Raw genomic sequence first — 27,477 nt, 5'->3', positions numbered from 1 at the left:
ATGACAAAATGACACTTTTCTTGTCAATTTGTCATGAGTTGTTTACATTTACTCCCTTTACTCATCCTGTTTGAATCTGTCTTGTTCCTAGATGTTGTATATCCTTGTATGTAGATCCAGCTCAACACAGCGTGAGCCCAATACATGACTTCTGCAACCAAAAGCATTAATCATAAATGATTAATACAGGGAAAAACCCCACAATACACAATGTGTGATATTGCTAAACACGACTGAACTTCCTTGGTAATTATGTTTTGCATCCTACTCACAGTTTAATGCACTCCTGTTGCATACTAATATTACCGATTTAATTTAAAACTTCTCACTGGAAAAAAGGGTTATTTTGACAATGCTGTTGTTTACAGCTTACATAATGTTTGGGGGAGAGTAAAGAGCTCTTTAAACCCAGAGCTTCATTTTTAACTTGACAGAGGCCTGTCACCAAATATCTGGATTGTGCTTTCAGTGGTTGCACAGGGCTGTGGGTGCTGCTATGTAGGAGGAGTGACAACAAAAGAAAAGACTACGGTGTATTTGCTTCTTTCTGCCTCAAAAATGTTAAAAAAAAATAAATCTCCCTGCTGTTTGGTGGTGGGGAGTTCAAACTCGTTTTAAAAAAGGAAAAAGATCAGAACAAGTTTTCTTCTACTTTTACATCATCCTTGCTAAGATTAGCTCCCATCTCTCCAATGATGAATTTCTCATTTTTGGAATGAACCTCTTCACAGGCAGGTAATGTGGTGACTCATAATGATCTAGATGAGACCTTGGACCCATTAGTTTGAGCTGTGTGAATAACCAGGGGCTAGAGACCTTGTGGAGGTGGACAGTTCTCTCAATATAAGCCTGGACCTGAAAAAAACACAGAGGGATATTCACTAACAGCTTAACCCCACCACGAGAAACTAATGGAGGATGGAACTTGGCCTTCAGGGGAACCTGGGTTATTAGTCTAGTGGAGAAGTCTGAGTGAAGTCCAGAGAAGGGAGGAAACTTTTTTTTGTCACAACACCTGTCCCAGACACTTTAGCTTCCTGTTTGCAGCTGTGAGGTTTGTTATTGCAATACACACTGAGCTTTGGGCAGCTGGTTCTATCCATTAGCCTTCTTATGAATCTGGTGCTTTAGTTGGATGGGGATGATGCTCCTGGAACCCTCTGGCTGAATGTTGTATGGCTCTCAGAGGAAGAGTCACTCCAGATGCTCTGCCCTGCTGCTGCTCTTGGTTTTCCTCCAGCGATATTAGCTTTCCCAGGCCCACGCTATTGGACTCGCCGGAGCTCGCGGTGCTGCTCGGGCACCGGGAGGAGCTGCGTGATGCCCGCTGCCTGAGGTTCTGAGAGATAGATCGATGGAGGTTCCTCATGGAGGAGCTGGCTGCCATGGTGACCACCCATGGGTGACGGATGGCTTGGTCAGCGGTCAGGCGGGCAGCAGGGTCCAACGGCAGCAGGCGCTGGATAAAGTCTTTGGCCAGGTTGGACACTGAGGGCCAAGGCTGTGGAACAGAGGAAGCAGAGGAGCGACTGCCGTAAGTGTGGATATAAAAACACTAACCCCAGAATGTCAATTCAGCCTACACACACAGACACTCTGGAACCCACAGCTCTCCCAAAGCAGCGGCTGGGTATCTAGACGAGACGCCTGCATGGATTCAAAGCCTCTTCATAGCGGGATGAAAGATTTCATTCTAACAAAGAAATAAAACTATGATCCCTGTGCTCTGCAGGCCTAACAAGCAGAACTAAACACAAAGGAAAGCTAAATGTCACTGGGCAAAGGGAAGCAGCAGTCTTGGCTGAATGAATACGAAGCCTGGGACGTAGGACAGCCCCGCCGTATGTGTGGGATTTGGGTGCATGTTTATTCTAAGCCTGCATTAGCTTCCCCAATAAAGGCACCACAGATGAGCCTCAGTGGGATCTTTTGCTCTTTGTTAATTCAAACAGCAAATCATTCCCCTTGTCATGACCCAAGCTGACATTCAAGAATGCTTTGAAATCTGCCATGCCATCTTTCCAGTCGGAGAGAAGGCATCAGAATCATTATCATAATTCAGAATCATTAAATTATTCATGAAGGCTTTGGTTCTTTGTCATGAAGACAACATTGTGGAGGCCTGCCTCAGGAAATTGATGACCTTTGTGCTTCCATCTTATTTTATATAAAATATTACTGATACAGACATTGAATTAGATTGATGTGGCATCAGATTAAAAAGATGACAGAGGAACATTGGTTATGGAGACTGGGCCACAACACAATAACCTTTATTACTGTCAAAAAGCATGAATGCTCTCTCTCTTCATGATGTTTGGTTGGGACTGTTTGAATCAAGTCAGCTAATGATTATTCAAAGGAACCTAAATTAAAGGGAACCCATTATGCTTTTCCGTACTTTGAATAAATAATTCATATATATGTTGGAGTAATCCCTGTGAGCAAAAACCTCAGGCTTTAGACTGTTCTGAATACTCTGTTTCCAATGTTTTTTTTTTTTCTACTCCAAAAAGTAGATTATGAGCCTATGACTTCATAGTGACCAGGATCTGACACGCTAGAATGAGAACGCTGTTATTCAAAGAAACAGTGTTCTGTGTTTATAAGAATTAACAAACAATTAAGTTCATCACACATTGCCTCCGGTTGGTGCTCTGCTGCTCCATCTCCTCAGACAGAGTGCCCAGAGTACGTTCAGCTTCTCCGAGAGTGTGGTGCTCTTAATTACCCCGCCGGTACATCCCAAAAGTGCTCCGAATCTATAACAGTCAAGTTTGTGCCACAGTGCTCTGGCTCTGGTACCCAGAAAGGTACTTATAATCACTTGCTCTAGCAATGCTACTGTAAGTGTTTACATTACATAGCCTACACCTCTACAGGAGGCTACATGCTAACATCAGGAAAACATGTAAATGTGGTTGCAAATGTTATTTTCTCTCCAGTTTCAGATCAAATTCCTGCTGGAATGTGTCTGGTCATGTTTCAAAGCTTTCATTGGTAGTTTTCCATGTTAGTATCACGAGTACACTGCTAGCGTACATGTAGCTACATGCTAACATCAGGGAAATGTGTAATCTCTGCTACCGATGTTGTAAATTTCTCCCTGATTTTGGATCATATTTCTGCTGGAACATATCCAGTTGTGTGTAGAAGCTTTTATTTGTCATTTTTCATGGTAGAAAGTACTGCTATTCTCAGTTACAGGCATTCCCCAGCTACAGGTACACTGCTACATGTAGCTACATGCTAATGTCAGGGAAACAAGCAATCTTGGCTATCAATGTTAAAAAATTTCTCCCCATTTTTGGATCATATACCTCCTGGAACATGTTGGCTTGTGTTTAGAAGCTTTTATTAGAGATTTTTCATGGTAGAAACTACCTATCTTCTCTGTTTCAGTTATTCCTGCAGCTGCTGTACACTGGAAACGTACACATAGCTACATGCTAACATCAGGGAAACATGTTATCTTAGTGGCTGATGTTGTACACTTCTCCCTGATTTGGGATCATATTCCTGTTGGAGCATGTATGGTTGTGTTTAGAGGCTTCTTTTGGGGACTTTCACCAGGAAATAGTGCTGCTATCCGTTGTTACAGTCATTCCCCCACTGCGAGTACACTGCTAATGTACATGTAGCTGCATGCTGATGTCAGGGAAACGGGCTGCCAATGTTGGAAATTTGTCGCAGATTTTGGATCACACTCATGCTTGAAAATGTACGGTTGTGTTTAGAAGCTTTTATTGGTAATTTTTCATGGTGGAAAGTGCTGCTATTTTCCATTACAGTCATTGCTGCGATGACAGTGCATAGACATCAAGATATGGAAAACACAGAAAGCCTTACCAATCAGCCAACTTAGCTTTTTTGGGAGGGGAGCTTAAAGAGACAGGTGTTTAACGGAGCTTAGGCAGAGGTCTGAATAAAGGTGTTCCAGCACAGAGAGTATGAAGGAAAAAGTGTTTTTTGGACCATTAAAGCCTGTAAAAATATTCAAGTAAAAACCTTAAATACAAGTATAAACCCGAAAATGAGCATAATAGGTCCTCTTTAAACACTTTCTTGTCTTTAAGATGCAAAAATATCCACCAGTAAGCTGTAAAATTCTCCATTGTGTCTGGCTGAGGCGAATAAAGGCTAAATACAGTAAAATCCGTGTGTGCAAAATTCTCTCATTCTTCGCTCAACCTCGCACAGACTAAATCTCACTCTTTAGGGAGGTCTCGCTCTCCATTTTAATCCCGAAATGCATTTCTCTCCCCCTTTTTTGTCTCTCGCAGAGTAATGACAATTAATCAAGCATGAAATTGACAATCGTGAGACTGTTGCCGGTGAGAGGAATTCAAAGAAGCAGGGACTCGCTTTTTCTCACAGTGCACTGACTGGAAGAGGAGTGTGTGTGCGAGCACAGCTAGCGCGGGGTGCAGAGCCGCCCCACCGAACGAGTCATAAAAATGCTTCTCACTCAAACTTTCTTCTCATTGTGTTGTTATTTCACACCTGAGAGGCAGGCAGAGTGACAGTCAGTTTCCCTGGGAAGGAGAGAAAGTGTTTGATTGAGCTCCCAAGACTAACAAGTCTGACTTTCCTCCTCATCTAGTACTGTTGGTGATTCGGTGAGGCTCCTTATTACTGTGCCATGAAAAAAACATTTGATGGCTAGCAGGTGTCTTTTGTTCTTCCTCTGAAATGACGGAGACACATGAGGCTACATAGAAGAAATGGTGAAGCCTTCATGAGGCAGCAATGATGTGGAGAAAAATCTTTAAAGAGGTAGCAAAAGTTTGCTTCCCAACTGCTTTCAACATGGCACACCTAAAGAAGAGGAGACATAACTGTGTTGTTTTCCTGGAACCAAGCCACCTGCAGGAAGTTTATCTCTCGGCCTTATTTCGAACATTTTTCACGTCAAAATACACAAAGGCTTTATTGTGTTTGGAGGAGGGGGCGAGAGCTGGTGTTATACATCAATGTTGAGCAGACAGAGCTAGCCGAAGAGGAGGGAGAGACAAGTGGAGTGCAGATATGGCATAAGCAGTGGAGAAACCTACAGGGCTTGGCAACGTCTCGTTAGAGTGAATGAGGAGCTGACTGTGTTTGCGGCGCGCTACATCTTTACCTGACAAAGCCGTGATTGCAACAAATGAAGAAAACGCTTGAAGGTTGGATCACGCTAATGTGATCACGAGGATAATGCACTTTTGAGTAATGAACTACTCCACGCAAGAGTCTCCGCCTTTACAATTTACTCCGATCTGATTCGCCTGGCAGCATTTCCTGAGAAACAAAGTCAAGTTTATATATGCCTCGTCATAATGAGTCCAAATGGGAAACGGCGGCCTGTTGCTAATTCAGGTGAAAGTCGCAGCTAAACTGCAGTAATCAAAATATCAATACCCGGATGCAAGAGAGATTGGGCTGTCATGTATAATACACTGTGGCCAAGTGGAGGCTGGGTTTGTTCACATGGAGCTCACTAGGGGGCAGACTGGGCTAACCATTACCCATGTTGCCCTGCTGCTGAGGGATGCAGATGTTTGGGTTGGGCCAGGAAAGTGTGTCTTCAATAACACAGCAGCAGAATGCAGAGGAGGTCACCAGGCTGCTGTCTGGCCTGAACTAATGCATGGATTTGTGCTTTACATACTAAAGTCTGCCGTGACATGAGCACATGCATGCACGCAGACACACACACACAGAAATCCAGTTATACGCTTGTACACATCAGATGAGATGCCCTGATTCGGTGCGAGGGAAGCGCTTCGTCCTACGTGCGGCGGGCGGATTGAGTGATAAGGTGCAAAAAGCCCCCAAGGCTACACCCGCTCTTCCTCTGCCTTGCTTGTCCTCTGTCCTCTCCTTTCTCTTCCCTCCCATCTCCTCCACCCTGCCATCCATCCCCCTGACTCCTCCACCTCCTCCTCAGCTCCCCTCCACCCTCCCGCTGTTGAGTAAACACATCAGTGTCAGTCTGCACTACAGGTCTTCAGGCCAGGGGCTGTTGCAGCAGTGGTGGTGGGGGTGGAATGTATGCATGGTGTGTGTGTGTGTGTGTGTGTGTGTGTGTGTGTGTGTTGCTAGTGCATTGGGTAACGGGCGGGGCGGGGGGTGTGGGGGGGTGCTGGGGAGACAGAGGGACCTGGTTCATGGGCAGGTGCCGGGGGCCGTTTGCATTTCTTAGTGAGTCTCACCTCCATCTTACTGCTGAAAGCCCCCCCTGGCCCACACACACACACACACACACACACACACACACACACACACACATTTACGGCCTCTCCCCATTCTGCTTCAGTAAACACACAAGGTTACTTATACTTTTGGAAGAATGTTTGTAATTGCAGCCCTTGAGTATTAATTTGCATAGCAGAGAAGAAGAGTAACTTTCAAAATCTTTATTTGTCCATCTGGAAAAATAATATCTGAAATGAATCCCTTTTTATTACGCTGACAATATTCTGCAGTCCGCTATTGATGAATATCAAATGTGTTGCATAACTGTGCATGCTATTGCCCTAAAGAGTCTTAAATATGGTTATACAGCAATTTGTGTACTCATATTTGACTCCAAATGAATAACTCATTCATATCAATAACTAGACATAATTTAAAGGAGGTTGTTGGAAGGAGATTGATATGTATGGATTTGTAGAAGAATTTAACAATACAGCTTTGCAGTCTTTCAAAAGCAAATTACAAGGACTATTTGGGTTTTGATTTACATCTTAATCTACCAGATGGTTTCGCCTTTCCTATTTAATTTATAACAGCTGATATCGCTTGTAGGTCCTTGTTGTGCACTGCTACCTTAGGCCAAAAATGTCCTGGGTTTGAGTCAAGCAGCCAGTTACACCTTCCCGCAAGAAGTCTGCATGTTCTCTTCTGTTTCTTTCCACAATCTAAGAAGACAGGTCAGAGGTCTGTCTCCAAGAAGCAGATTTACTGAGTAATCCTGTAACTTGGCTGAATAAAACTGTCTACATCATTTTGTGTTCCAGATTCCAGGGCTCTTGTTTTTCTGAGGTCACATCCACACTAATACATTAACTGAAATTGATGAACAATTCCTGTTTTAGTTTTAAAAACTGCATTAAAATGAAAACGATCTCCGTACACATGGGCACATTAGCACCATTTCAGAAATAATCTGTCTACACTAACACATCTGAAAATGCATATTACATGACTATTCATGTGAGCCCGGTCTCACTCCGAAGTTTAACAGTTTTTTTTAGTCTGCAGTTTGTTGCCACAGAAAATATTACACAGGAACAATAGCAATGGTGAAAATTGAAAATTGTTCCTGAAAGTAACAAGGTAGCCAAGGTGATGGAAAAAATAGACGTTGTCGCAGAGCAAATACACCGACATGTTAGAGCGGTAGCGGGAGCATTAGCCACTGTTGAAAGAAGCCATGGCAAATATGGATGATGGATGAAATCACAAAAGGCATGTTTTGGCTTGACATGTAATGAATGAAAAGACTCTTTTAGGAAGTCTGCTACCTAGCAGAACGTGTCTGCTGCTAGGTAACCTTTCATTTACTTGTTAACCGTCTGTTTATGAAAACACATTAGTTCTGCCTTCCTACTTGATGCATGTCCACAAACTCTACAATAGTCCTGCCATTGTGAGTTGAGCTGGAAAAATGTGAAAAGTGATCTTACTTCATTAACCATTATTGTGTGGCAGGTCATATATATTTTGAAAGACAAGTTGCTGGCTGTTTAAAATCAGTCTATGGGCCACGATTGGCCCCTGTGCTGACTTTGGATATGCCTGTTATAGACTGTATAAAATAATGGACACATCTACCGTGATTTCACCATTTGGTTCGTGGCCTCGATTCTATTTTGTTGGCCATCTTGCCAGAAGTGACCATTTCTGGATGAAAGGTTGGAGCTGTGGAGGAGCGAGGGATGGATCTGACTAGGACACTATTGGCAGACAAACAAAACTTTAAGCCTTAATAAAATGTGGCCTGTAAGACTATGTTTCGCCTATGTTTCACTGTCGACATTCACAGACAATACAGCACGGGTGTAAGTAATCAAATGAAAGATGGCTGAATTCCATTCAGCTGCCTTGGTTTCAGGGTTGTGGAATTGCGTGCTGGCTCACTGTCACACTGACTTACTGGGACGCTTGAACAGAACAGAGCCATCGTTAATGTCAGTAGTAACACCTGTGCTTTTCATACAATGACAAGTCAACACATCCACTGTGAAAAGCCCTATAGACATCTAATTACACTGACAGGTAACATCTTAAATCAAAAAGACACCATTACTACTATGAAAGGCTTCATGTGCATCATGCAGGTCTCTGTGTCACGTTGCTCAACTGGCAGACAGCTCATCTCAAATGAAACTCTTCAAGTGGAGTTTAATATGTGAAGGGAATTGCTCAAGCTGTTGAAACTGTTCTCACCCCGAGGAGAAGCACCCTTCTGAATGACACGGAGAGCCCTTGCAGTGACAGACGTCCACATTTCGTGGATACTTGTGAACCTTCATCACGCATTACAGCATTATTATCACAGTGTGTGTGTGTTGTCTATCAGAGAGGGTGGAGACTTGCACATGATGGAGAAGAAGTGTTCTGTCAACATGAAAATATGATTGATGGCTGATACATCAAGCCGTGGACCGCTACTCAGCCATGTATGATGTCTTCATATTGTCATCAAGTGAATTTGATGTCTCTACTGTTTCTCAGTGGGATGTAAGACGCTATACGTGAGGTCCTTGAAAATGTGGGTTTCTCTACCAGTGTGGCCTATATATGAGCTGTGTCGAAAGCCACCATGAAAAACGTGAAATAAGCCCTTGCATAAACTCGAGAAGGATTTTGCACTATTGTTCAGTTGGTGGTCAGTGCAGCGGTAAACACAGGGATAATAGTCCAGGGCCTATGTAAGGGAGCCTCTTGTATACCAGACTAAAATGTCAGACTGCATCCCTGAGAATCGGGCCAGGCTTAAAGCCCAGTGAATAATCCAGCCTTGGGTGTAATCAGCGTGAAAGAACAAGCTCGAACTCACCACTGAGCTCCACAGAATAGGCTGTTAAAAATACCCACTTCAGTTGTATGACAGAAGAAAAGGGGGGGTAGAAAAAAACACGCAGGGCCGCCTTTTCCCCCATTTCGAAGCATCCTCAAAGAGCAAAACCAAGCCGAAACTCGAGACACCACAACAAACTTTCACATATCCATTCTTGTGCTTTACAAGGCTGCAGAGGAAGGGATGAAAACGAGGAAAAATTCACCTTGTTACCACACCTGCACTGCTACATGCTCAGTTGAAAATGTTCTCCTTATACCAGGCAACGATGGAATAATGTAGCTATTTCTGGTAGTTCTAATAGCATAATGATTAAGGTATGAATCACTCTTGTGCAGCGAGTAGATGTAACGGCATATGTGAAGGAATATGTTTCTGGGGTTGGATGATTTGAAAGCATGCACATCGTACACAACAAACCAGATTGTGTTGTGGGGAAAAGGCCGGATGTCGAAATGGAATTGGCAGATGGATGATTTACTTAAACTTGTTTATTTATTTATTTACTGACTTATTTTTTGAGGCAGAGATACACTACCAGGCAGAAATAGTCTTAGTAACTGTGTTAAACCTCAGCTGGCAAAATAATTACACCTGACCATAGAATGTGTTCTTGAGCTTCTGGTTAGAATTCGCAGAACAAAAAAAGTTTCCATTTTGACTGCATGACTGCACAGCGGTGGGAATTATGTGTGAGACTGTCAAAACACTGTCAAAATAGCATCTCTAGAAGCAGAGGTCAAGTCTATATTATGTGAAGGAATCTGTAAGCATTATGAGAATGACAACTTCCACCTTTTCAATGAGGGAATATCTCTTAAAAACAACTTGAACAGAATGTAGTGGCGACTTCTTTTCACTCTTTGCAAGGACAGCTTTTACACACAACACTCTATAAGGATAAACAAAGGCTGTCTAGGTGGTGTAACAGGTAAAAACTGACTTACTGCTACTATATATAAATTTAAGTTTGCACGTCAAAATACTATACTTTCTTGGTTCTGTGCTTTCTAAGCTGGCAGCAGATGTCTTTATGACATTATAAAGAGGGACTCTTGTTGGACAGATGTTGAAGTTTGGTTAGAATTTGGTGAGACAACATTAGAATTTCACATTGTGTGGACGTTTTGCAGGCTTTGGGTTTACCCATACCTTACAGCTAAATGCCTTCATTCTATGTCAAGAAGACGTTGGCATGACACCTTTGGAAGACATTTGATTTTGGTTACTTGAAACCAACAAAATGTTCTACAAATTGATGCTGTTATTAGACGTTGTTCTGAGACTAAATTTTGGTCACCTGGCTTGACAACATTGGATCAACTCCTAACCACATTGGTGGCCATCTGGGTTGAGTTGTAGCACTATCTGGACCTGCTAAATTTCCCTACATTAGGTCTCCCCCATCCACCACAACCTGTTGCTTTTAACCACAAGTTCACCTTTGCATGATGGCTGCCTTGCGTATCCTGTGTCCGTTGGGAAAGTTGGTTGTGCACATCCTTGGAAATTGACCCAGCATCCACAAGATGCAATACACACACGAACGAAAGAAATATACTGGCTATTGTCACAACGTTCACTCTTCATCTGCTATGGTGCTAATGGTGTTTTTTGCTGTGATTTGCGATGATCTCAGGATTAAGAATATACTGACCTCCTCAAGTGTTGCCATCTTTATTGTTTACATCAAGCAAGTCAAGAAGTTCTACTGACCAAATCACTGCTAGTTCAACAACACCACAACGACTTTTGGGTAGGCATCTGGCAGTTGGTTACAACTGCAGAGACATGTGAAATCTGCAAACTTGTGGATTTTTGTTGTTGTTTTTTTTAGCCGTAACTGTAATGTTGAAAGATATATAGTTAAACATGGTGGTCTGACCTACCCAATGTTTCTGCTGTGCTTATTTTATGTACTTTGTTGCTTTGCTACCATCTTTGATAAACCAAATCTACCGCCATGGAAGCCAAGTAATGTACTGCTGTGGACGGGGCCACAGCAAAACATATTCTAACCACCTAAAAAAATCAGTATCAGTGGAAGTGTATGCTGTATCTGAATATTTGCTCCGCTTTACCTTAGACACCACAGATCGATGCCACGATGGACCATCAACTCAGCGTTCTGCTAAGTTGAGTTTGGTGGCTTTGAGGTAACGGCTTCTGACAGTGAGGTAAACTGCTAAAAATATTCTACACATAGTGTACATTTACACTGATATTGATTCTTTTAGGTGAGCCTTTTCAGGTGGTTAAAAACTAACTGAGGCAGAGTTTGCTCATCACTGTTTGTTATCATATATGTGACACCAGGATTTTCTACCCGGGATTGTAAATTAACAGTAAGATTGGGTCTGTGCATTCTGAGTTATCTGGTGAGCCTTCTTTTGGAATCCTCCTGTAACACTCGTAGAACATATATCACAAAGTATGAGAGCAATTCTCCTTGTGACGTAGCTGGTTTTCTGTGTGAATGCATGATTAAAAAGCAAATAAATCTTCGGCCTTAGTTTCTGCCTTGCTACATTTAGGGGACAAACTGGCATTCAGTATAAGTCTTGGGGTGTAGAATCATGCAACATGCATTTCAAAGGATACTGAGCTGGTATGAGATTATTTTTAGCCTCTAGAACTTTCATGTGTCATAAAGAAATATTCTACAACTTATCTCCAATGTGCAATGAAAAGACCAGTAAACTTACATCTCCATGAAAGCTGTATTTTCCTCTCACAATGGATCTGTAGAGCCGCGTACGACTGTCGTCCTCAAACGGCATGGATCCACTCAGCACAATGTAGGTGATCACCCCCAGGGCCCACATGTCCACTGCACAGGAATAGGGTCTCCTCAGCAACACCTCAGGGGCCATATACTCAGGGGTTCCACAGGTAGTTCTGAGGAACCACATCCTGTCTGCTCTGGTATGATCTCCCCCATCACTTCTGTCATGGTCTGAAACTTCAGACCCTGTGCCGCCAAAAGTGGCCAGTCCAAAGTCAGTCACGAGCAGCCTGGATTCGGCACCAGGGTGGTAGTACAGAAGATTCTCAGGCTTCAAGTCTCTGTGGGTGATCCCCAGGTTGTGGAGGTATCCCACCCCAGCCAGCACCATCCGGAGAGCCTGGGTGGCGTCCCTCTCTGTGAAGTGGCCCCTGCTAACGACACGGTCCAACAGTTCCCCTCCTGTGGCCAGTTCCAGCACCATGTAAACCCGCTGTGGGAACTGAAACACCTCGATCAGCTGTATCACATTAGAGTGACTCACCCGCTGCAGCACTGCCAGCTCCGCGGTGCACACCTCACGCCCCTCTGGGGCCTCTACCTCCATCATTTTAATGGCGAAGGGCTGGCGAGTCGTCCTGTGCTCCACACGCACGACGCGGCTGAAGCTTCCTCGACCGATCAGAGCTTTGATGTCGTATCTGACAGGGCAGGAGGGGAAAGATGACTCATTACAGCATAACTATCTCATGATACACTGTTGCAGAGCACTCAGTGTCTCTCACTGCCACTGCAGCTGTGATGTATGGGAAGATATCTGCATGTTGTATAGCACACTGGGGCTAGTTGGCCAGGCAAACTCATACAGTAATTTAGATAACCAAAAAGGTAATATATAATCTGTGACTAATCAGATGTTGAGGGAGACATGCACTTCCCTTAAAGCCATCACTTTCCTTTCTTTAATTGTCTCTATGCTCTCATCTGACAAGTACAGGAAGCCAGTCTTCAGGTATTACAAGGCGTAGGCCTCTCAAATAAATGTCTGCTGTTACTGATAATAAATTGTATCGCATGAATGCTGGTGCTGGCAGGCTGAGCGAATGAGAAAGCTGGTGACATTAACAGTCTTCCATGAGTGCTGTGAATGCTCTTAATAAGTCACTTCACATTGTGTTGTGCTGAAAAAAAAAATCATTTTTGAATAAATGTTAAAAACTGGCTGCTGACAAGGTTGAGATAATATCACTTGTTTTCAATGCTGCCTCAGTTATTCAGCATGTTTTTTTTTCTAAACCTAATCAAGTACTTTTGTTGCCTAAACCTATAACCATGACTATTTGACAGCTTCAACCACATGTTACAACAGGTTTCATCCATCACACAGAGACATGAAATAGTGCATCTCATAGGGACGCCAAAGGGTGCCTTCGGTTTAGGTATCACACACTGAGAGCAAGAGAAAACAACAGTATTTGACAACCTGGGATGCCAGCGTGCAGACAATACTGGATGCTATACTGGATTCCCATGATATAACTAAGTAGTGTCCAGTGTTGGGTAAGGGTTACTTAAAAAGTAATCAAAGTATGTTACTGTGTTAGTTTTTAAAAAGTAACCAGTTACTTTACTGCGTTACTCCCTGAGAAAAGTAACTCAAGCACTTTTAAAGTACTTTTGCGCTAAGCCTACATTTTTTGTCTCCAAAATTAAAGTTATGGACCACTTGCCCTTCACTGAGATCCAGTTCTCCCATCACAGCCGTCACTTTGACCAGTAGAAACACAGAACGATCTGCTGCCGTAGACAACTGTATGACAACACCACCCCAGCGTTTTAATATTTCCTCTAGGGATGTTACCACACAGAGTAAAAGGGGGAAATGATGGTGTGAAACAGCAGAGGCACTTTGTCAACCCGCTGAGTTAACGTTACTGTCATTAGCATCAAGCTAGCAAACAATGGTACATCCTCACGGTCGGACATAAAGTAATAACATTAAGCTATTGTCAGTCCTCTTATAGTAGATTACTCACCACAACTGCAGAGGCTCCCAGCTTCATTTGAAACAAACTACATTATAAAGTCAAGACTTATTTATTAATCCCTCTGTGTGTTTATATATTTACTTTTATCCGCTCTGTTGTCTTTGTAAAGTTAACATATCACACAAATTTCAAACTCAACACTTGTTTCAAATTAAAGCCCTTATAACCTCAGCAGAGAGAATCTCCATTTTCTAAATAGGCTTTTATTCTGAAACATTTGTCAGAACTTCCTGTGGAAGATACAGTAGCTTGACAGTTTACGTGTGGCGCTTCAAATGTAGCTCCTGCCATCTGCTGACGCTTTTAGGTGACTACAACATGTCGGCTGGCACATGAACACACACACAGTGACTCAAATAATAGTGAAAGTAATGAAAATAGAGAATGACCTAATGACATCACACACGCAGTGAAAGACGACCGGGGATAATTGGTGAGTACCAGCATGTAGTGTGTACCAGGCATAATGCAAGTCCTGAGTCTGAAATATGTCTGTCAGCGAGTCTTCCTCTACCTTTTTTTAGACTCCACCGTAGACAACGGCAGCATTTCTTCTACCACGTAGCAAGCCACAAGCTCCATGGCTTCTTTCAGACTGACAGGTTTAACGTTATCTCTGTTATTAGAACCAAACGACAGCCGTTGCCGTTTCGGAGCTGAAGGACCAGCGTTCTACAAGTAACGGAATAACTGATTATACCTGATAACTGATACAGTGCCCTCCAAAAATATTGGAACAGTGAGTCCAATTCGTTTACTTTTGTTGTAGACTGAAAACATTTGGGTTTGACATCAAAAGATGAATATGAGACAAGAGATCAACATTTCAGCTTTTATTTCCAGGTATTTACATCTGGATCTGATACACAACTTAGAAGATAGCATTATTTGTAATGGAACACAAAATTTTTAGGTGAGCAAAAGTATTGGAACATATAAACTTAAAATAGATTAAAGTGAATGAGACTTAATATTTAGTTGCAAATCCTTTGCTTTCAATAACTGCATCAAGCCTGTGACCCACTGACATCACCAAACTTTTGCATTCTTCTTTTGTGATGCTTTTCCAGGCTTTCACCGCAGCCTCTTTCAGTTGTTGTTTGTTTTGGGGGGTTACTCCCTTCAGTCTGCTCTTCAGCAGGTAAAATGCATGCTCTACTGGGTTTAAGTCTGGAGACTGACTTGGCCAGTCTAAAACCTTTCACTTCTTGCCCCTGATGAACTCCTTTGTTGTTTTGGCAGTGTGTTTTGGGTCGTTATCTTGCTGCATGATGAAGGATCTCCCAATCAGTTTTTGCATCTTTCTTTAAATTAGCAGACAAAATGTTTCTGTAGACCCTTCTGAGTTCATTTTGCTGCTGCCATCATGTGTTACATCATCAATAAAGATGAACGAGCTGCCGTCCCAGAAGAAGCCATGCAAGCCCAAGCCATGACATTTCCTCTAGGGATGTTTACCAGATGAGCTTGTATGTTTGGGATCATGAGCAGATCCTTTCTTTCTCCAAACTTTCGCCTTTCCGTCACTTTGGAAAAAGTTAATCTTACTGTCTCATCAGTCCATAAAACTTTTCCCAGAATTTTTGAGGCCCATCTCTGTACCTTTTGGCAAATTCTAGCCTGGCTTCCTATTCTTCTTGCTAATGAGTGGTTTGCATCTTCTGGTGTAGCCTCTGTACTTCTGTTCATTAAGTCTTCTGCGAACAGTGTGTGATTTACCTTCACTCCTGCCCTCTGGAGGTTGTTGCTGATGTCACTAACAGTTGTTTTAGGGTCTTTCTTTACAGCTCTCACAATGTTTCAAATCATCAACTGCTGATGTTTCCTTGGTCTACCTGTTTGACGCCTGTTGCTCAGTACACCAGTGGTTTCTTTCTTCTTCAGGACATTCCAAATGGTTGTACTGGCTATGGCCAATGTTTGTGCAATGGCTCTGATTGATTGTCCATCTTCTCTCAGATTCACAATTGCTTCTTTTTCACCCATAGACAGCTCTCTGGTTTTCATGTTGGTTCCACCGCTAAATGCAGTCTGCACAGGCAAAATCTATCGTACCCAATCTGAAACTGAGCTCAGACATTCAGTGCTATTTATTGTTTGAATAATCAATGTAACTGAGAGACACCTGAGCAACAAAACACACCTGTCAGTGACATGTTCCAATACTTTTGCTCTCATGAAAAATGGGTGGGTTCAAACAAAAGGTGCTATCTTCTAAGTTGTGTATCAGATCCAGATGTAAGTACCTGGAAATAAAAACTGAAATGTTGATCTCTTGTCCCATATTCATCTTTTGATGTCAAACCCAAATATTTTCAGTCTACAACAAAAATAAAGGAATTGGACTCACTGTTCCAATACTTTTGGAGGGCACTGTATATACCCAACTCTGGTAGTGTCTTATGACATCCTCCAGATTTGTTTTTTTTTTTAAAATCAGAATTTAGAAAGCTCCTCCCTGAGCAATGTAAGACATTCAGCTGCTTTCGCAGGCTGACTCCTAATGGGGAGTAAACTAACTTTGATGTATAAAATTGGTGGAGTGCCCCTTTAAGTTTGCCAGTTTTGCAGATGTATTTTTAACTTGCGTGTGTATTGCTATTAAGTAAATTTTTCTGCCACCACTGTCAACATAACAGCATGTAACACAATGATAAATCAACTTAACTTCAAGTTAAACCCACTCCTGTTATATTTTTGGTGTACTTTGAGTAACACCAAATGACCTTGGAAATGTAGTGTTTGTCTTGTTTTAGCTTTTTACCTGGAGACACAGCACCCACATACAACTCATCCTGTCAAACTGACAGTGGCAACATGAAAAAAATCATCCTCACGAAGTTGTATTTGCACTTATTATAGCAAACCCTGAGACACATTTACTTTTCTAAAAGTGAAATATAGTATAAAATGCTATGTTTTTGACTTTCATCCCCAGCGTGTTCCTCACTGGTTGCAGATTATGTCTTATTGTGTCAGGAAGTAACGCAGAATGTATACATGTTCATTGTATTGTTTGTATTGTTGAGCCCAGTATGTCATACAGTGTCCCTGTCAAGAGCGCTAAGCTACTTTTCTATTTTCTGCATTATGTTGTGCTGCTGTCATCATGTGTCCATAATCTTCAGAGAATGGAGCAGGGATGGAAAAGAAAATAACATACAGCCTCCTCTCCCTGCCTCTGCCCTGTACATTGTTTAAAAGAGCTAAACCTTGCAGAAACCGGAGACACCACAAAAAAACATGCACATATTTATTCATATGAGACTGCAGAGAGGAAGCAAGGGATCAAAATGAGGGAAGAAGCACCTTTTTACCACAAGTAGTGTGCTGTGCACAGAGTTTCAATTATTCTTTTTCACTTGAGCAGGGCAGAAATAATGTGGTTATGTGAGGTTTGTATAATGAGTTCATGTTTTTGAATAAATTGTGCAGCATGTTTTTGTATTTAGGAAGATTTGCAGAGCATGCCTCCAAAACAAGGTGTTCTATATTTGAAAAAGAGCTACCTATAGTCTTAAATGGATAATGGTTTTGACATGTGTTGTTTACAAGGCTGCATTGTGTTCATGCCAGAGCAGGAATTAGAATATATATTTGGTGGACATATCGTCCCCTGTATTCAAATTTGCTCAAAATGTCCCACTCAATTTATTGATGAAAATCATGTATATATATATGTATATGCTATGCTATGAGACAACTACACACCACCATCTAAAATAACCATTAGCAAATGTAATCATAATCTTACTATATAATGACGAAAACTGTAGGTGTGTCTGTGTGTCTCTGTTCCATGTTTTTCTCCTCACTGACTTGGTCAATCCATGTGAAATTTGGCACAGTGGTAGAGGGTCATGAGAGGATGTGAATGAAGCAATATTACATCAATTGGCCAAAGGGGGGCGCTATAGCAACCGATTGAAATTGCAAACTTTGAATGGGCATATCTGCCCCGTATGTCGTAGAGACATGAAACTGTGCACAGAGATGCCTCTCCTCATGAAGAACAAATTTGCCTCAAGAACCCATAACTTCCGGTTTTATAGATTTTTCGCCATTTTGAATTTTTTGAAAAACACTTAAAATCGATCTCTTCCTAGGAAGTTTGACCGATCTGCATGAAACTGGGTGAACATAATCTAGGGATCAATATCTAAAGTTTCCTCTTGGCAAAAGTTGGAAAACTTTCTAAAACTGAGCTTCTATAAGGCAATGAATATTGCGGAGGGCGTGGCTCATCACATAAAGGTGTATAACATCTCAAGGGTTTCACCGATCACCACACAACTTTGTAGGCATATGAGCACACATAAACAAAATGGGGCGCTAGAGAGCTAATTTCTTATCTAGGCCTAACCGCCGCATAGATTTTTACTAAACTTGGTAGATATGTAGAACAGGACGCCTCAAGGTGACTGGAGAAATTTAACTCTAATTGGCAACTGGGTGGCGCTATAACAACAGAAAAATGCTTAAAAATGGCTAAAATGTGACCGATTGCTGTGGCTCCCCCTGTGGCCCAATGTTGTGGGGTTTTTTCCTAAGTACATGGGGAAAGATTGATTCGTTTCACTGAGGCATCCACAGTCGTCCTTGGGTCAAAATATCTTTATACACAAAAATGAAGATATGGGTAAGAATTACAATTCTGCAGTTATTGAAAAAGTCTGCAATAAAAGACCATAAATAAATACTTTCTATATGCAAATGTTCTATTGTATATTGGCCACGATCAATTTGAGTGTTCCCAAAAGTTTTGTCAGGCCCAAAAGAGGATAAAAAAAAAAGTTGGGTATTTTAACATGGGTGTTTTGTGGGATTATCCATAGATAATATAATTATATAATTCTAATTCTAAAATACCAGACCCCAAGATGGCACCTACGCAGTCCAGTAGAACTGCTCACCTGGCGCATATGCCCAAAAAGTTTCCAACGTGCGGGTTTACTTCCACAGTATGCAGCCCACTGAATATGCACAGAAGTCTTTCTACTGCTTGCGGCCGCTTGGCTCATAGACTTTACATGGTATAAAGTAACAGATTTTGAAATTGCTTGGATCAAATATTCATTATAAAGTCGTAACTCGTTTGCAGTTCAAGGGACTCTGTCAACAAATTTACTGACGTCTCTTCTGTTATGGTGGTCTATGGGAAATATGTTCTTTGGTCAACACGACAAGGAGCTTTTTTTTTTTTTTGCTGCAGTAACACAAGTGTCCAGGAAGAAAAATTGCCAGTAAGGTCAACATGTTCTCATTCCAAGTCATCACATATTGCAGCTTTGTCAGTGGCCTATAATGCCTGCATACTAGGCTGACCAAACGTCCTCTATTGCCCGGACACTTTTCACGTCCTGTCCGGGGCGTCCGGGTTTTTTTTATAAACTGATGATAATGTCCGTTTTTCCGTGTGTTTGTGTGTGTGTGTGTTAGAGTGCGGCAGGGGTGCATATTTCTGTCCGAACCCGAACCGAGCCCGACATTATTTAATGACCAAAGCACTGAGTTTGTGTCACACAGTGGTAACAGGCTATTTAACAGTCCGGGCGTGCGCCGTGGGTGCTCAGATGCGGAGAGGGAGACCTCCGTGTTTGAGACAGGAGCGGGAGGCGGGAGGTTCGACGCTTCCAGCGAGAGGAGAGGGAGAAATAAAACAAAATAAGACAAAATAGGAAAAACCTGTCTCCTTCTTTTATTTTATTTTCAGCGTTTAATCAAGGTGGAGGCGGGCGGCTGGAGGTCCGAAACTTCCAGCGAGGAGAGAGGTAGAAACAAACAGCCAATGTGTGTCTGTGTGTGTTATGTTCAGGTGTTGTCATGTAAATAACAGTGCCCAAGCAATAAACAGGACAGACAATAGGATTTTATTTATTTTTACACTACATTTTCACTGAAAGCTGACCGAATCCGACCCTAGCCCGAATACAATTTATAGCTACATTTCTGACCGAACCCGGCCGACCCGTCGGGTACCGTCGGGCTCGGATCGCCACACTCTAGTGTGTGTATGTGTCCCCTATTGGGGCCTATCTGAATTTCTGTCTTTGAGAGATATTATTTTGTAATATAACTGAATTTTCTATCCATATATATAAATTTTAAATATATTAAAATGATAAGGCATCTTTGAGTAAACTGCGAGTATCATTTAAGTAGGCTATGTCGTGGCCGGCTGAATGAAAACTACATACTATGTACTGAGTATCCTCCTGTATCTGCTGTTTATAGTCCAGGATGCTGCTACCAACACCGGGATAGCAACAAAAGCACATGGTTAGGTTTGGACAACAAATGCACGTGGCTAGGTCTGGAAAAAAAGATTGTTTGGCACTGAAACAAAAACCATGCTCCTGGGTGAAAGTCTGGGCTTTTGGATCCATCCACTACCCTTCCCGCCAGCCCTATAGGGCCTTCGCAGCTCCTTATATTATGTTGTTACCTGCAGCATTTCAACCTAACACCGTCCACCTGCTGTGACAGGTACCGTCCAGCTGACCAGTGGTGTATCATAACACCGCAAAGTTATGTCTGGCTGCGGTACATACTGACGCCGCCCGGCTACGTATCATACCACCGCCGAAGGTGGTTTTTGGCGTCAGGTGTCTGACACCGAAATTGCTGACAAAACAAACAAGTATTTGACAACTTCGGAATGAGGATGGGCTCGCAAGATTGAGCTCCTTTTCTGGGGGCCTGAGGTTGAATCCCTTCTGGAGCCAGTCCCGTAGGTTGCTGCTTCATGAAAAGGTAACGTAAAGATCAATATGTCAATTTGCGCTAGAACTATAATTGTAATTGTGAGAACTTGGACAATTATGGAGAATTTTTAATAGTCCTCATATTTAAATTTAATTATTTGTAGCTGGGGCAACCCAAAGACCCCACCAGCAGATTTGGTCCTTCTGAATGTTGACCCCATGGCTATAGCTGTGGTTCATGCATCACACTTGTCAATCAAACTCTTGATTCTCTCTTCATTTTCTATTTATTTATTAAGTTTAACTTTCTGTAGTCGCTGCTTTGAAAGTGGTAGCTAATGCTGCTTATGCTCAGTTTTTTAATTCCCCACATTTTCTTGTACTTATTGAAAGATATGTGCTGCTGTTGCAACATGAGAAAAATGCACCATTTCCTGTGTGCCAGGAGGATTATTCCACACTAAAGGCCCACCAGATGCAGAGAAGCAGCAAATGGAAAAGCTTTCATGAAATGAGCAGTGGTTTAATCGCTATTGTGTTATATCCATTGGCAGTTAAGAGGAGGGAAATGTTTATTTATATGAAAATGTCATAGATGCTATTATACAATACTGTGTCTTTTCAAAGGTGTAAATTGTGTTGTCATTGGACAGAGAAATAGGCTGCATCATCAGTTGCTTGTCTGCTGCAGTTTTTTTTTTCTTTCAGAGAAGCCAAAGGGGATGCTGGGCCTATCAGTCTGTTCTGCTGTCACACAATGTCTATCCCTTCTCAAAGGACTGCACACACACGCTCAAACACAAGAGAGAGGGAGAGAGAGACTGAGAGAGACATAGAACCCCAACACCCCCCTCCATACACAGACACAAAGAGCCAACAGAGGATAGACATCACATCAGCACTGAGGTGGTAAATCGCCCTTCAGAAGCCTTCCTCAAGGGAGTCAGCAGTTCAGCGTTTATCGAACCACTATCTGATTACTAAAAGGCTGTCCTCGGTTATAAATGAACCCACAACATGTGTGTGGTATTGGTAACGCCGGGGCCTTGGGAGTAAAAGCCATTATGGGCTGCTGTGAATCAGTTTAGGCCAGAGGAGCGGTCAGAGCGCAGCTGCCACTTGCCAGTCAGTTCATTACTGTTGTTATTGTAGTCAGAGGATGTGATACCTGTGTGTGAGAGGAGTGGACTACAACTAAAGCAAACTAAAAGCTGAAGTAGCTCACAAGCACAGCCAAGTGAAAGGCTGCAAAAGAGCTGTTGTTCCTAGGTTGAAAGTATATTTTTTAAAAAAAAGTTGGGTTCAGAAAAAAAGAAAATGTTTCAATGAACACTTGAACTTTGAAAATGTTAGCTTTGGGTGGGCGAGACAGCATGGAGCCTATTTCTGGTGAGCACTTAACATCAAAACTAGCAAGGATGATTGGAAACAGCATAATAAAAAAAATCTGCATTTCCAGTTGGTTGCATAATTCATGAAGATTTTCCTTTTTTACCTAGCCTGTGCCTGTGTATATAAACGTCACACTCAAAGGCATGTGGTTTGGGTTAATCTTTGGGGAAATCTTAATTCTACAGCACTGAATTATATTTTTGACAATAGTGTGCTTCCGACTTTGTGGTAACAGTTTGGGACCTCTCCCTGTTTTCACATGACAGTTCCCCCATGCACAAAGTCAGGTCTACAAAGACATGTCTTCTCTATTTTGGTGTGGAAGAACTTGACCTGACCTCAACCCCAGCCAACACCTCTGGGATGAATTTGAATTCCCACTGCGAGAAATGTATTATCACCCAACATCAGTGCCTGACTTCACTAATACCCTTGTGGCTCCAAAATTAAATCAGCAGATTAGTGTCCATGGTTTTGCAACAAGACATTTGACAATTACATATAATAATCTGGCATTTGCATTCTTTTGGAAGGGCATGCACCTGCTGTAAAAGAAACATCAGATCCATATTTTGGAGATTGTTTGGATGTAAAATTTCAGACCGGAAGCCAACAAAGAAAGGACTCCGACGCAGGACTCAAAAACACAAGCTCTTTTACTGAAAAAAGGTGTGAGTGCACAGATAATTAGTCCAAAAAACACAAACAAAGCTTTCCAAAGACAGTAGGCTTAACCAGGGTCAAAAATGCAAAGATCAGGTCAAATCCAAAGAGAACAATGGGGAAAATGGCAAGAATACACACTAAAACAACTGAGAACGAACTGGCAACAGACAAACAGCAGCACAAGGACTAAAAACAAGGGAGGAGGGGTAATGAGAGACAGGAGAAACCAATCAGGGTGGGGCAGATAATCACACAGGATGGAAAAACACAGGGGCAGGAAGTAAAGTACCTGAAATGAAAGACAAGTCTGAATATCAAAACAGGCACAACTGACAAAAACTGAAAACAAGGAAAACACGACCTTAATGGGGACCTCAGAGTGTAATACATGCATTAAAAGGGTCAAACTTCAACATATCCTCATACAACAGTTTGTATGATATCTTTCAAATTAGTGCCCGCAAATTATGTTGTGTACTGTACGTAAAGTGAAGTCGGTTAGGTTTAGGAAAAGAAACATGGTGATGACATACCTTAAAAATAACTCAAAGTTCATTTGGTTTCACACAGTTCTGAACACTGGTCTCCTGAAGGAAAGACCTGGGAGAAAGTCCTCTGTTTTGTGATCATCCACCACCCCAACCTGACTCATTACATGTATTACTTCCTGCTTTGCTCCTGTCAGCACATTGACCACATGATCACAGCTTTCCCAAATACATAGATTATACACACATGCCGGGCTGATGATAACATGGGTTACATATATTAATTGTCTTGCATTACTTCGAATAAAACGGCCTGCAAGTTTTAATATACAGAGAGAGAGAGAGAGAGAATAAAGGGAATGAAACAGGACCTACAACAGAGCCTTGTGGTACACCACAGGAGAAGGGAGCAGAGGAAGAACAAACAAGATCAGTCCTAGCTAATGTCTTTGAGGCAAGTGGAAAACCACTGTATAACATGATGCTGAATGTCAACATGAATGAAGATCAAGTGATCCGTGGCAGCAGAGACGACTTAAGGCCCAGACAACCAAACCAACATCAAAGAACAAGCAGTGATTAAAGTTGACTGTTGTGTCGCCTTGTGTCGCCTGTGTCTCTGGAAAAAATTGCACATGAACGCACTGGAAAAACTACAGCCAACAACAAACCAGCATGTACATTCTGTGCCTGCGAGAGAGGAAAGAACTCTCCCCCCCAGCAGATGGTGGTAGTCTGTATTTGTCATTTAAAAAAGCAAAACTGGGAGAGTGTCTTGACACAAGTGAGCCAGTTAAGCTGATTTAATGTTATTAATGCTTAAAATGATGCATAATTAAAGGCGTGGCTAGTTGAAGTGATAGGTTTCCTACACATTGTTGTAGTGACTTAGACAGCATTCACTAACTATATTATAACCGCAGATTCACAGAGTCTAGCTGTAGCCGTAGCTATTCCTATTTCAGTGTGTTTTCAGTTCATGAAAGTTAAATGTAACATTTTGGGTGCTTAAAAAGTTTGGTTGTGCTAAAAGACCCTCTGAGGAGTTGGATATTCATTTTTTTCCTAGTAAGTAGGCCTATTATTTTAATAGTTTTGAGCCTGTTTTTTTTTTTTTTTTTGATAGAAAAAAAAAATAGCATTAACATTATCACAGTTAGCCATAGCTTGTACATTTCTGGGGCAGCATGTATGTTCTGTGCCTGAGGAAATAACTCTCCACCCCAGCATATGGCGGTAGTCTTTTTTTATCATTCAAAAAGGAAAACCGGAAGAATGTCTTGACTATAGTTAGTCAGTTGGCATATTAACAACATAACTCAATGCTGAAAAAAAAAAACTAAGGATATTTTCTCTGCACCAGTGAACAATAATACATAACACCAGGAAATGTTTCTGCTTAAGAGCTCAGTGTAAAAGAAAAATAATCTTCCCTTGTATCTTGTTTGTTTTTAACTCACTCCTTCTTGACTTTAGCTTTTGTTTACTTTCCTCACTTATGTTTTTCTTCTTGTGCGCTGAGCTGAACTACCAATCAGAGTGATTTTGTTCACTGACGAGCTCTGCCGTTGCTAATTCAACATGATGAAAAAAACAAAACAGATAAGGGCTGGCAGGGGCCTACGTGGGTCAGTGGTGCAAGATACTCAGGAGTGACCAGGGAAACAGACACTCACCAATGGTCCAGCATTGACCAATGGTCAACTGTCAGCTTGGTGTGTCAGGGTCTTTACACAGGTAAAAAAAAATCACAATTTCCAGAATGCAATGACACCAGCAAATCATCTATCAGGAGTATTGTGTCAAATTACCATATCCTCTTTGTAAGATCTAAACAAGTCTAGCAATGTCACCTGGAAGTATGTCAGTGCACAAATGTGCTCTCAATATCCCTTATACCTCTAAATGGCTTTCTTACTACTAGAAATGGTAGTGATACTGTTTTTTGTTCTGCTCCATGTCCTAAAATCCTGTGCACATACTTGCAGAGAGCCCATGCTGATAAAATAACACTGCTGCTGTTGATCAGTCTCTGAGATTTGCTCTCCCATCCATGATGGGCCAAGTCCCCTCATGACCTCTTTTGTCCCCACTGAACTCACATGCAGCATTATCCTGCTGATTAATTAAAGCCATCCACGATTCATCAATGGAACACTGGCCTGTAATTGTTGTTTTGCGGAGAGATACAAATAAGTGGGGAGCTGGACACAAGAAGTATGTTTGCTTATTACAAGCAGTTGAGAGCAGAAGAAATCAATGCTGGAGGAGAATACTTGTTTTTTCATGTCAGGGCATTTAAAGCCAGCCTACTTTAATACAACGCTGTGGAATGAGTCCCGACTGCACACAGCTACGCAGCAATAAAGCAGGGCTGCTGAGCACAATGGTAGCGAAACAAAACTAATTACAGTGACAAGTGAGGCAGGCGCCAGGTCTGTGAACAGGGAGGGAGGATGCTACATCTCCCAAAGGCAGGACCCTTAGGGACGGCTGACGGATACTCTAATTTTCTTTTCTGTGAAGAGCTCGGAGGTGGCCAACGGATGAAGCACGCCAGACAAATTGTCTGTGACGTCTTGATTGAACAAATCATGAACATTGCGTGAGTTGGTAAAATTGGATTCAGTTGACAGATACAGTCACCTGCCCGGGCAGCGCTCTGATGTCTGGCCTTGGACTCACATGTGTAATTAATGAACAGCTCTGCTAATTACTCTTCAGCAGACAGAAGGATAAAGGAAACAACTGAGGGAGGGTCAAGTGGTCTAATAACTCTTTTTTTTTTTTAAGCAGAACTACTGCGCTGTGGCTTGTAAAGAGATATGGTGACTTGTATACAGAGTAATCTCTGTGGAGATGCTTAAATCACTCCTTAAATGAAGAGTATGAATAACTTACATGATAAATTATATGGGTAATTGTGCCTTAAACATGGATAATGTTTTACTTACATTTGCCGTCAACTTGAGAAAGAGTTAACTCCTCTGGGCACAAACTATCTGACATTTGAGATATATCCTTTAACTTAGAACCTGACCTCTGACAAAAGTTTACGCCCAAAGACTCTCAGGTGAACAGCTGGTGTTCTCCCCATGGCTCAGAGACCACTTTTTCCAATCATCAGACTTGACCTTTAAAATCACCTGGTGACAAGGGTAAAATATTAAAAATCTTCCCCAAATAAAGACTATTCCATGTAATACTTGCACAGTCTCAGGCTATCAATACACTGTCCCTTATAAAAAAAAATACATGTGAAATGATTGTTTTTCACAATCTGTCACTACTGACCTTGGAAACAACAGTTGAGAAAACCATTCAGTACCTGTTCTGGACTTTTTGATCATATCATATGATCTTTATCAGCAGATGGACTTTGCCCAGCTGTAATGGAATCACAGACTTTATCTGATCACGATATGGACTTCTCTTCCATGTTGGATGCAAAGCAAGCAGCAGCCTCTGGGGCTGAAAATGCAGCCAACACAGAAGTGCCAAAACTTGCAGTTCCTTCAGTGGCCACTTGAGGCTGGCTCCATGAGCGAGTCAGTCCCCTTAGACTTCCATGTTAAAATGCCCAACCTTACAGCAGAAACATACATGTTTACAGCCTGGTACAAAAACCAGTTTTGGTCTCTAAAGCTAATTTCAACATTTATGATCACTGCTCAGGGGGTAAATTGTTATGTACCTCACCTCTTTTAATGTTATTAGGGCTTAATGTAATGCATAATTAAAGGAATGGCTGGTATAACACGCATTTTATAGTTCTGTGTTGAATCGACGGCGTAGCTACGTTGTAACAGAGCCAAATTGTGTGCCATTACCTTTGTTAAATGTGACTGTTGTCCCTGGTTTTACATGAGAAGAGGAAAAGATCGCTGGCCGCTAAGCTAATCAATACAATGTAAAATGCTATAGGCTTGTGCTAATAACGTTAGCATGTTGTATTTGTGGGGAAAATGTGTCCGGATTTGTCTGTGAATGCTGTGAGTTATAGTGAAGCTGATTTATGTAGGCCCTACTTGTGTTTGAAATTGTCGCTATTAAGCCATGTTTAATGTGTGTTTAATGTGTGTATAGCCGGAGCACTGTGTACTTCCTCTCGCAGCAGGGCGCTGTATTGATTTTATCTGAAGCACTGATTGATGGGCGGCGCCGCGCCGCACCACGCCGCACCACGCCGCTATATAGTGTGACCATACCGTGCGCGCCTCTCTCTCTCTCCTTCCCGGATCTGCTGGTCCCCCGTGGTGGCTGTGACCTGGTGTGTCGGGCCTTGTGCAGGTATGGTGGAGCTGGCGTGGCTGTGTTGTAGTGCTTGTTGGCGCGTCTGCCATTGAGGCGCACGCTTCCTCTTGCAGCACACAGGTAGGGTGCGCAT

At 42.1% G+C, this 27,477-nt stretch overlaps 1 protein-coding gene across 1 annotated transcript; it reads right to left on the bottom strand.

The window, feature by feature from the left end:
• Positions 1-46: 46 nt before the first annotated feature.
• Positions 47-27,477, bottom strand: LOC125882277 (serine/threonine-protein kinase H1-like). Its single transcript, XM_049566062.1, is given in 4 exon segments — positions 47-1,269; positions 1,271-1,501; positions 11,773-12,493; positions 27,299-27,477. Coding segments are annotated over 4 exon segments (1,206 nt in total). The 3' UTR covers positions 47-1,194.

This window comes from Epinephelus fuscoguttatus, linkage group LG21 (assembly GCF_011397635.1).
Source record: "Epinephelus fuscoguttatus linkage group LG21, E.fuscoguttatus.final_Chr_v1".
Lineage (NCBI taxonomy): Eukaryota > Metazoa > Chordata > Actinopteri > Perciformes > Serranidae > Epinephelus > Epinephelus fuscoguttatus.
The sequence above is the reverse complement of the archived record's forward strand: the minus strand, read 5'-3'. Positions and strand labels throughout refer to the sequence as shown.